General features: G+C 40.4%; 1 protein-coding gene across 3 annotated transcripts in view; it reads right to left on the bottom strand.

Moving 5' to 3' along the window:
- Window positions 1-12,250, bottom strand: part of AKAP6 (A-kinase anchoring protein 6) — a 397,464-nt gene that overhangs the window by 346,951 nt on the left and 38,263 nt on the right. The window contains exon 1 of one of the 3 annotated variants that reach the window (XM_039538038.1): window positions 5,999-6,033. The exons of the other annotated variants lie outside the window; for them this stretch is intronic. Coding sequence (XP_039393972.1) covers window positions 5,999-6,006 — 8 coding nt within the window. The 5' untranslated portion in view covers window positions 6,007-6,033. Of the gene's footprint in view, window positions 1-5,998; window positions 6,034-12,250 lie in introns of those variants that run through there. 3 annotated transcript variants of the gene reach the window in all.

Below are 12,250 nucleotides of genomic sequence, written 5' to 3' on the forward strand. Positions count from 1 at the left end.
TGAGGCTTGGCCTACTCAGAAAATTACATCAGCTTAACTACGTTGGTCAGGGGTGTGAAAAATCCACACTGCTGAGCGGAGTAATTAAACTGACCTAAATCTCCATGTAGACAGCACTAGGTCAATGGTGAGTCCTTTAATTGATGTAGGCCACATCTACACTACAAAATTATGCTGACCTAACTTACATCGGCATACAGCTACCGGGGTTATTAAATCATGTGTACACACACCTGGCTCCTTGTGTTGGCAGTGCACATCCTTGTCAGGAGTTCAGTACTATTGTCAGTTTGGGGCACCGTGGGACAGCTGGTAACAATCTACGTAAGCAATACAGCGTCTACATGGACACTGCATCGACCTAATTACATCATCTGTGACTCTACACCCCTCGTGGAGGTGATATTACTTAATCAGAGTAGGAAGGCGCATACGCCAGCGGGAGCCTAATTTAGGTGAAGACACTTTCACAGTTAGTTCAACACAAAGCAGCTTGCATCGACCTAACTCTGTAGTGTAAACCAGATGTGTGTATTTATACAACACTTAACATGATATAGCCCAAATTCTGATAGGAGCATTTAGATGCAACCATAATCAGAAATAACTAAAAGCAATAATGCCAGGGCACACCACACATGTGGGAGTGATCTATAAAAATATTCATATTGGTGATACATGGAATATGCCAAATTGTATTTTGTTCAGTTTGTTTGGCTTTTGACTAAAATAATCCAACAACAAAAGAAATGCCATGCCTCAATGGCGGTCCTTCCAGAGCAGGGTTGAATTACCAGCAGATGATGTCAGGAAGCTTGCATTGCTGCTGCCCATGTTGTCTACCTAGTTTGTGTCTACCTAGTTTGTCACTAAATAGAACTTAAGTCTCAGGGCATTTACAAATAATTGTTGCACACATTTTAAAGAGAAGTTTGCTATCTTGCTGTTTGTTCAAAGAAACCATAAGCATACAAAGAAATCCTCAATATTCTCTGCAACAAGAATCCTTCCTCCTGAGATTCAGTGTTTGAAATCTTCAGACTCTTACAAGAAAAGTAAATGTAGAGATGAAAAAAGGACAGACAAAATTTACAAGGTCATTGAAACCCCTTCAAATTTAAATCCGCTTGATCTAGATGTCTATTGTTGCTACGAAGGCCCTGACAGCCTTCCACCATGCAAAAAGCAGCATGAACTTTGTGGGAGATTCTTGTAGAATTTCCATGGGTTTGATGCTAGGCATCACATAGCAATAACATTTTAAGCTCCAGAATGAGGGGTGTTCTAAAACCTGATTAAGTGTTTTTATATAACAAAGTGTTCAGATTGCCATTTGCATTTTCATAAACTGATTATGGAGATTCTCAGATTCCTGTTAGTCATCCAAGAAAAAGTTTCATCTTTAATGAAAACAAAATGCAATGAGTCTGAACACCGCTAGACCCTGCAAAAGCATGACAGTGGGGCTTGGGGAGGGGTTATTGTGGCTGAACAGGGTTGGAAAAAAGTCCAGGGGGACTGGAATTAGGTCAACACTGAACTTTTGGAAAACCCACCCTTAGAGTCAGAATCTGTATTACATCTCTAATAGGCACACCCTGAAGAAACAACCCAGTCGAGGGAGGACCCCTGTGGGTTTAAGCCACCCTGGTGCCCTCCGAATTCTAGGCTGCTCCAGGAGTGAGAGCAGCCTCCAGCTAATTTAGATAGCCCGGGGTAGATGTCTGAGTTAAAATAGCCTCCTTGGACTGTCCTGCAAGCAGCAGGGCTGCCAAGAATCTCTGCAGTATTGTGTGCTGTGGTCCCTGCTTCAACTCCAGCCATGCTCATTACAACAGGGCTTGCAAAGAGATTCTCAGAGGGAATGATGCAGTTGTCATCCTAAATTCCAGTATTGGAAGAATTCTTCCTCAGCCAAATCCAGGGATTTAAGAGCCTCTTTATGCTTCTCCAGGTCCTTTGCCCAGATGATGGGCCAGAGCAGGGGTGAGAATCCTATCCTTCAAATCTTATATCTGGATTTGAGAAGCTTTAAATTGAGTTTTAACTTGTTCATATTGTGCTTTTATGAGTCTTACATTATTTGCTTCTTGGAATCAAAGTTCATGACTGAGCTTCTATATATTATTTTTAAGAATTTTGTGGATCATCAAAGTGGTAACTGACCCGACTTTGGATGTCTTATTTGATGCCAATGAAGACCTGTGGATTTGCCGCTCAAGTTTATGGTAAGCATTAGTGAGGGTGGGTGCACTGTCCTAGGAGCTTTTGTGTTGATTTGTATGTGTTGCAGTGTGAGACTATGTGTCTTTAGGGTTATTGTGAATGCCGGTTGTATGGATTTGTGTCTGGGAGTTATGCTGGGGTTACTGTGTGTGTTAATTGTTGTACTGATTTATGTGGCCGATGAATGAGTATGTGCTGCGGTGAGGGGCTGTGTATGTTTGGGGCTATTGTGTGTGCTGGTTGTGTTGATTTGTCTGGGGTGATTGTGCACTAATTTGCATGGGTGTTGAATGATGGGAGTGCGCTGTGGTGAAGGGTGGTTTTGAAGTATTGTGGCAGCTGAGCCAAATAATCTGCCACTTGTGCAAATTAGCTTTAGAGTGAGGATAGTGATTGGTTGAGTTACCCATGCTATCACAATAGTCTAGGACACTTGCCATGACTTGCCTTGCTGTAATTCATAAAATCAAAATGGAACTTAAAACTGGACAGTAATTGGTGATATTCTGAACAAAAAGAGCTCTCAACCATGTCTGTAGCTGTTTCCATCACTTCACACTGACTTAGATTTTCTAGGCTTCAGAGTGAGACACAGACTGGTGACAATCCTGGAATCTGGTTATATAGAGATATTTCTCAAAGTATTCCTTCATTGCATGGTGGCTGAGATTCTCACCTGCTTGTAAATAGAAAAGAAAGTATAGGTATAGAAAAATTATAATCATTTATATTGCACTTGTGCCATAAGCTATAGTATCAAGCTCTGTGATGCACAAAAACCATGTAGAAAGGACAAAAACTCAATCACCTCTTATCACCATTAAGGTATCCTTTGGCCTCAATAGCATTAGATGCTATTCAAACTGCTAATAAAATTGTCCTATTTCCGTGCCAGTCTCTTGTCTTTTCATATATTGCTTGATATACTTTTGTTTGCTCTTGAAGCACTGCAATCACATTTAAAATCAACTTGAATCTAACTAGATTCTGTGGTCTCTAATACTACCTCCTCAGAAAAGCATCTTTAAAAGATGGAGAAGAAACATAATGAATTACAAATTATACCTGACAGTGCCAAAACCTTTGAAGGTATTTTGATTAAGGATAATGCCGTTCTTCATAGAAAAAAAAAACTGTTTGTGAAAATATTAAATCATGTAGTGGTAGGATATTGGGATATTTCTGCCCATGTTGACTGCTCACATGTTGGTAAAAAAAGTTCCATTGTTTGAAACAATTTTGGAAAGAAAAGTTGAGCCATTTTTTATTATTATTAAAGCATTTTCTATCCTTTTAAATGTTCCTCCACCAGCTTTTGATAAATATGATAATTATACTTTGTTTAGTAAGTTATATTGACTCAAGTCCAAAGAAAGAAAAAATTTACAATTTCCTGACCTAAGTAGAGTTACATGGCTCTGAGGTTTTTTTAAAACAATCAGTAATACTTTTTCTTGTGACATTTAAACTGAATGCAGCTAAGAAGTTTGTCACTGATTGTAAGACAATAACATTTTTCTTAGATCATATCTAAATAACATGAACAAAGGACAGAGCAATGAGGGTCTGGATGGAGAATCACGTCGCAGATTTCTATCTTTTTCACCATGATCTAAACAATTTCCATCCCACCATCAACTTCAGCCTAGACCAATCCACACAAGCAGTCCATTTCCTTGACACTACTGTGCTAATAAGCGATAGTCACATAAACACCACCCTATACCAGAAACCTACTGACCGCTATACTTACCTACATGCCTCCAGCTTCCATCCAGGACACACCACACGATCCATTGTCTACAGCTAAGCGCTAAGATACAACCGCATTTGCTCCAATCCTTCAGACAGATACAAACACCTACAAGATCTCTATCAAGCATTCTTAAAACTACAGTACCCACCTGTTGAAGTGGAAAAAAAAACACAGATTGACAGAACCAGAAGAGTACCCAGAAGTCACCTACAACAGGACAGGCCCAACAAAGAAAGTAACAGAACACCACTAGCCATTGCCTTCAGCCCCAACTAAAACCTCTCCAGCACATCAAAGATCTACAACCTATACTGAAAGATGATCCCTCACTCTCACAGATCTTGGGAGACAGACCAGTCCTCACTTACAGACAGCCCCCCAAACCTGAAGCAAATACTCACCAGCAACCACATACCACAGAACAAAGCCACTAACCCAGGAACCTATCCTTGCAACAAACTCTGTTACCAACTCTGTCCACATATCTATTCAAGAGACACCACAATAGGACCTAATCACATCAGCCACGCCATCAGGGGCTCATTCACCTGCACATCTACCAACGTGATATGTGCCATCATATGCCAGCTATGCCCCTCTGCCATGTACATTGGTCAGTCGCTACGAAAAAGAATAAATGGACACATCTGACATCAGGAATCATAACATTCAAAAACCTGTAGGGGAACACTTCAACCTCCCTGAACACTCAGTAACAGACTTAAAAGTGGCAATATTGCAACAGAAAAGCTTCAAAAACAGATGCCAGCAGTTTCTCATTGAACTTGTGCTGATGCTGTCCTTGCTTAGGTGCTTATGCAATGAGCCTGGTAATCCTTTTATCTAGATCTTCTAATTGAGTTAGCTTGGTGGGGTGATACTTTCAAGAGCAGAAGGAAAGGACCAGACTCAGTGGTGGTGTATAATGGGATGTAAATGCAACATTGGTAAGTGGGCAGAAGTGGGTTACAGTTTCTCTCCAGCTACAATGGCTGCATGCAGCTCATCAGTGCTGCTTCTGAACTGGTCTCAACAGGAAACACTATGTGCCTGGAAATAAAGGCCCCAAGCTAGAACCTTTGTACCATATTTCTGTGGTATACTTCATGGCAAATGAGAAGACAACACAATTTGCTATGGAGGGCCTAATCCAAAGGACACTAAAAAGTTTTGGTTTAAATGAGACATTTGTTACGTACCACTTGCACAATAAGGACAATGCCTTATGAAGTCGATGCTAGCCTCGGTACTGTGGACGCAGTCCGCCGACTTAATGCACTGAGCATTTTGTGTGGGGACACACACAATTGACTGTAGAAAAACGATTTCTAAAAACCAACTTCTATAAATTTGACCTAATTTTGTAGTGTAGACATACCCCTAGACTTAGCAATCAGAAACCAAGGTATTTAAAGGTTCACTCAGGGAACCTATTTCATTGTTAACACATGCATTTGCATTTGGAGAACCAAACTGGTTTCCTTTCATCTTCAAATATGAATAGACATTTATAGCAGTTGCAGAAACACTGCCTGACCGCCATTGGCAAAGCCTCTGCAGACACCGGAAATGCTCCATTTCATTCGCAAAAATTGACAACTTGTAAATTTAGCAAAAATAAACTAAAATCCAGATAGGACTTTGACCATAAAATCGCTAAGAAAACACAGTGAATTTTTGGAAGAGAACTAGTGTCTGTAACTTGATTAAGAGCGTACAGAAGCGTACCATGATTATTTTAACAATCTGACCTTTACAACGGCATCTCTCTCATATCTGCTGTGTCACTGCTTTGGTAACAGTATACCAGACATGCTGAAAACTGCTATGTAACAGCCTAGTTTCTCAGAAGCTGCATTTCTATTCCTGTTGCAAAATTAATGTGATTTATTGTTTTAACAGAATCTTGTTATTTTTAAAAGAAAGTCAGCATGACTTAGTGTAAGAAGAATGTAACAAACACTTGCTGGTTGATACAAAAAAAAATATGGGCAAAAAAGGTGATTAGGACCTCACCTTCTCATGGGTGACAATTGCAGACAGTAGATCTTATTGTAGCTCAGACGGTAGGAGTAGCTGCAAAGATATCTACCTTAGCTAGCCAATTTTTAAGATACCCTCCCCCGATGAATAGCTTACTCAGTAAAATACATTATAAGACTATAAATTTGTCGACTCAATCTGAATCTCAGTTGTTTTGCTTCTTATCAGACATTTTATCAAAGTGTTGTGGGCACTATTTTATTACTACCACCATTGTTAGCCAGTATTTCTGTTGAGGTATCAGAGGGGTAGCCATGTTTGTTGCTCTTTACAGATCCAGACTGAGTCCTGTGGCACCTTATAGACTAACGGATGTACTGGAGCATAAGCTTTCGTGGGTGAATACCCACTTCGTCAGACGCATGACAAAGTGGGTATTCACCCATGAAAGCTTACGCTCCAATACATCTTAGTCTATAAGGTGCCACAGGACTCTTTGTTGCATTCCTATTGAGGTGTCTCTAAAGTATGTCTTTCAATCTCACATTGAAAAGTTTTAGAAAAGAAGAGAGGGTTATTTTAATTATGAAACTAACTGGTACACCTACTCTTGACCTGTATTTACTCCAGAAGAACAAAATGGAAATGTTGATCTAATAATAGTAAAAATCCATTCTTTAGATGAAATTCTAGTTATTGAGGTTCGTTCAGCCCATCTCCAGGGGCTGTCCAAAATCTCAGGATGTCTTCTGCAGAGACATGAATGCAATGTGTCTTCTACGCAACACTTTCTTTCTCAATAGGAGTTCTAAACATCCAAGGTTGCCCTTTGCAATACATATCATTTCCCCCCCATTTCTAATGAATATTTCAATATACAATATTTTTAAATCTAACTTTTTTAGCCATCTCTCCTACGAACCTTTCAATTCTCCTGTTAGTTTTGATATAGGTTAGTAAGAAAAAACACTATTTCTCTACTTTGTGTTTTAAAACTAAATATATGAAATGGCCATTTTCAGCCAGCCAGGGGGATATCATCATCATCATCAGTTTAGTACTTAAACAACAAGCTTGGTCCTGTACAACACACCACACCTGCCCCCAAAGAGTTTACACTCCAGAAGACTATCAAAGAAAGGACACACTGGGAAATACAGATTAGGGAGTAGAGGAAGGAAAGCTGAGATGAAAGTTGGTCTGATGGTTTAAGTACTGTACTAGGATTCAGATGTTCCAAGTTCCTTTCCCAGCTCTGCCACCGACTTCCTGTTGGACCTTGGGCAAGTTACTGTACCCACGTATCAGTTCCCCATATCTGAAATTGGGACCATAATAATTCTTATCTTGCCAGTTTAGACTATAGTCTGTTCAGAACAGGAATAATCTTTTATTATGTGTATATAAAGAACAACTAGCACAACAGATTTCAGCCTCAGTTGTTGTGTTTAGGTACTAACAGAATACAAATAGCAGTAACCTCAGCAGCCCCAGTACTCCCACCCAGAACTACTGTTGTAAACTCACTTCTTGTGGACTTCATAGAAGTGTGCTCTCATGAGGGATTTAAATGAGGAGAGGATAGTGGCTCAGTGAAGTAGGACAGGGATTTCCATTTCACACATGGAAAAATCCTCAAACACAGGAGCAGCAGAATGAAGGTACTGAGCCTGGCAGAACAGAAGGGACACAGAGGAAGCCTACGTGACTAGCCTGACGCGTAGGCTAGGGAGAAGCGGTATAGGGCCTTGAAGGTGAGCACAAGTAGTATGAATCTGGTGCAGTGTGCAAAGTAGACCCCATAGGGGGTCCAGTCTAAGGCTAAGGATTCCGACTTGACTACAGGATTGTCTGACATCAGCTAGAGAGGTATTTCCTCCTAACAACAGCTGTCCTAGATCAGACCAATGACCCATCTAGCCCGGTCTCCTGTCTTCTGACAGTGGTTAGTGCCAGGTGCTTCAGAGGGATTGAACAGAACAGGCAATCACTGAGTGATCCATCCTCTGTCACAAGGGTAGGCAACCTATGGCACGCATGCCAAAGGTGGCATGCAAGCTGATTTTCAGTGGCACTCACACTGCCTGGGTCCTGGCCACCAGTCTGGGGGAGCTCTGCATTTTAATTTAATTTTAAATGAAGCTTCTTAAACATTTTAAAAACCTTATTTACTTTACATGCCACAATAGTTTAGTTAGATATTATAGAAAGACACCTTCTAAAAATGTTAAAATGTATTACTGGCACACGAAACCTTAAATTAGAGTGAATAAATGAAGACTCGGCACACCACTTCTGAAAGGTTGCTGATCCCTGCTCCATCGCCTGCTTCCAGCAGTCAGAGGCTAGGGACGCCCAGAGCATGGGGTTGCATCCCTGACCATCCTATAATTTCTCATAGCAAAGGGAGAAATACAAAAACGGTCAAGGGTAAGAAAGAGAAATACAAACAAACAGTCTGCTTAATAGCCAGTTACAAGCCTGCTTTATTTTAACCCCACAATGAGCTAGTACACATCAACTGACTACTCCCCAAGAGACTTCATGTCTGCATCCTACCCCTGAAACTATGACCATGTCCAGCTTACAACATGACCAGCAAAGGGTGTCTCTTAAAAGAACTTTTATAGTTACAAACTGGAAGCAGCATTAGAGGAGCCTGGGCTTATGCTCTTGGTTGGACACTCCCCCAACAGAATGTTAACACTTCTATTAGTACAGACTAATGCTACAGAGCCTCTCTCTCTAAAAGTGTGTCAGCTCTCACAGGACTCTGCATCATGGGGGCTGGGAAGTCTATTACACCGCGATTTCTAAAAGGATGGTTGCAGCTTCTGCTGAAATATGCTTTTGTCCAAGTAAAACATGACATTTTAAAATGGAAGCTGTTTTAAATACAGGCTGAATATACTCTATGAGGCAATAGTTCGAATTGCTGCATCTTTGCTTTTAAAACGTCAGGCATTTCTGTGTCTGCGTTCTGCTTCACAAAAGAGGCTGTTTTAAAAAAAAAATTAACAGTGAAGGTGCTGCAGTTCAAACTATGCTGCATTCTTTAGCATTTACCCCTACTTCAGAGGCCAGTCCTGGTATGGGGGGCAGGGGAGAGGAGAGGAGAGGAGAGAGGCAAGATATGGGGTGTTGAATGAACAGAAGGCGCTCATCACAATTCCAGGAGACATGTAGCATTTTATAGGAACAGGCCCTAAAACATTAGCAAAGCCAGGTACTTAACACCCAACCTCAATTTTCTAAAGACCCACATTGCCTTTGGGATGCTGTGATTATTCCATGAATTGGTAACAAGTAGTTTACAAATGTAAAGTACCTTTTATTTCAAGATCTCTAAGAGAACATCACATCTATATTCATACACTCAGCCACTTCTAGGGTGGCAGATGGACCACACATTGTGCAATAAGTGGGCGAAGGAGAAGAAAATTTGGTCAAGGATGTCAAGGTAAATCTTTTATCTGAGATGTGCCTTGAGAACTTCAGTGTCCATGCAGATCAGAGAGAGCTCATTTTTTCAAATATCTTGTCTGAGAGCCCAGACATAGTAAACTGCAGAGTACTTAATTTTTTGACCTAGAAGAATAAAGAGCTGAGTCAGCCTTGCAGGGATTCAAACTTCCCAGGAGTCAAAGAATTTCAAACCCAAGAGTTAGGCCATTATACAGGGCAGAGGGGGAAAAAAAAAAGTATATAGTTTCTGCACTACCAGATTCTTTCCTTTCCCCAGAGGCTTAATGGCAACCCATGCCCATAAGCCACAGCTTTTCCTAAGGCTTTTTAGCAACAAGCCATAATTTTATCCTGGTAAACAAGGCTCTATCCGCACCTAACATCTTCCTGTGTGCCTAATACACCAGAAGGGATGTTATCTAATTTTCAAAAATAATGCAATTCTGGTTAAATAAATTTACAAGACACACAGAGATTTGGTTAAATAGGTAAACAAATACCATCTCCTTTATTTTAAGATGAGAATTGAACCCATTACACATAATAAAATTGAAAATCCTATAAAAAGGGCTAATGAATTAACACAAAGGATGATCAGACCCTAGCATAAGAGAAACTCCAAGTAGTCTCTTGGTGCCTGTCTCTCTAGATATGCAGATTTAGCTTTCCTTCAGGAATGCTGAAGACCAGCCCACACCTCCTCCCTACACATTAACTGATCAAGAGCATGTGTGCCTCTTTAATAAGGAGGTGGCTGCCTGTACTGGCTCTCCTGGAAAGAGGAAAGCATGAGCATCCCAATATCTCTGTCATTAAATGTCCATTTAAAAGTGTATGAACATAGACCTTCATATAAGGGTGAAACGCCCCTCACTGGACCTCAGCTTCCATAGTCGTCGTCTTCAACTGACAGGAGAATTCTGCTCTTAAAAGATTTTTCTCAAACCCCCAGAGATAATTAGAGTCAACTTTGCATCCCTGTATTATTAAACATTTTATCCTGAAACACGATATTCTAAATAAACGGCTAATATCAATGTCTCATGAGTGTACAGTATAACACACGGGGCATACAGTACAATACAATATCAATTCAGTGTCTAATGTATAAGAGAAGCAGTGTATTACCAAGACTCCTGTATGAATTCATATGGAGCAATGATTTTCTTAAATATAGGGGCCTGAATCTCAACACTATTGACCATCTGCAGCTCCCAGTGATGTCAGTGGTACTCAGTACCTACAAAATTCAGGCCTCAAAGCCTGTCAGCAGTTTTTACATGGCTCAGTAATTAATTTTATATTATGGGTGAATAAATAGACATTAGGAGGGATTTTCAAAAGTGCCTATGTGACTAAGTCAGTAAGATTTGTGCTCCTAATAGAACTTGTGCTCATAAGACACCTATGAACTTTTCAAAAGGCCACCAATTCTGACTCAGTTTTGGGTTCTACTATTGAACATAAAACATTTGACCAATTCACTGCCAACCTCCTTTTCTAGTTTACACTCTGGCCCAGGAGCCCATCCCTAATCAGTAGAAGACAGCCCTCTGCAAAAATAAAAAAAAATAAAAATCCAGGGATGGGAGCTTTGGAGCACATGCATCTTCCATGTTGATTCTGGGGCAGGGTGGAGAAGTCTGTTCTATATGTCAAACATGATAATTGCATTATGACTTGCTGACCCAAACATCTGACTAGTGTCAATCTTGTGACTATTGATTCTGGAGTTGGTCTGTCAGACTGTATGACTGCTGGGTTGGGAGGAGACAGATTCCCTGCACTCAGCTCCATGTTGCACAGCAATTGTAAAAATTAATGTTCTATAAATCACATTCTTACCAAGACAAAGCTTGAGAAGTTAGTAAATCTGCAAGTGCTTTATGTGATACCTCTGTTTCTCACCACACCTCACTGTACAAGTGTACATGCAGAACTCTATCATTAATACAGGAGAGTCCCCTCCCCCCCGCTCCATGTGCGGATATAGGCAGGATTTTTCATTTCCAGAACAGTCCAAATTCAGGCACTTAAAACAGATTCCATTAAGAATCGCCCTGATTATTCGTTTCAGGAATTTTGAACAAAAGGAAACAATGGAAACAAAATTGAAAACACCCTGTAGGTTTGCTGCTTTTGATCCCTGCTGGAAACAGGTTCTATTGTTCTGATCATGTCATTATACCTTAACAACCAGAATTGTGTTATTTCTAGTAAGTTTCTACAGCACAAGAGGCCAAGATTGTTGGGAAGGAAAATTTCTATTTCTTTAGTACCACTCTCCCCAACTGGTGCCCCCCCCCACACACACACACCTGCCCTCCCACACCCTCTAGGGCATATTAAATAAACAGTAAAACCTCACTAATTAAGATATTCAGCTGGATCTGAGATCAGTAGTGGCTGTGTTGCTCCAACAAGCCAGCATTGTCATACCAGCTCCTATGTCAGTGGGTGTTTCCAAAGCAAACAAACAATGGGGGGGTGGGGGAAGAGAGAAGAAGAAGAGGGGGAAGTAGAGGAAACAAAGCTTTGAAAAGCATAATTCTTTCAAATTATTAGAAAAATCCTAAAATCATTTGAAATTTCACAGGACTTGGTTTCCCTAAACTATTTCCTGTCATTCATAGGAAAGTCTAGTCCTGAAAAATTCTAATGACAGTGCAAATCATTATATGCAAAGTCTGAAGAACACATCTTATTATGTCCTAATAATGTCATGTACTCCATCCAATCCCATGACGCTTTCCCTCTCTACCAACCTTTAGTTACATCCGTGCTGATGATGCATGTTAAGGCTATCACATAAATTGATCC

This window comes from Mauremys reevesii, linkage group 4 (genome assembly GCF_016161935.1).
Source record: "Mauremys reevesii isolate NIE-2019 linkage group 4, ASM1616193v1, whole genome shotgun sequence".
Lineage (NCBI taxonomy): Eukaryota > Metazoa > Chordata > Testudines > Geoemydidae > Mauremys > Mauremys reevesii.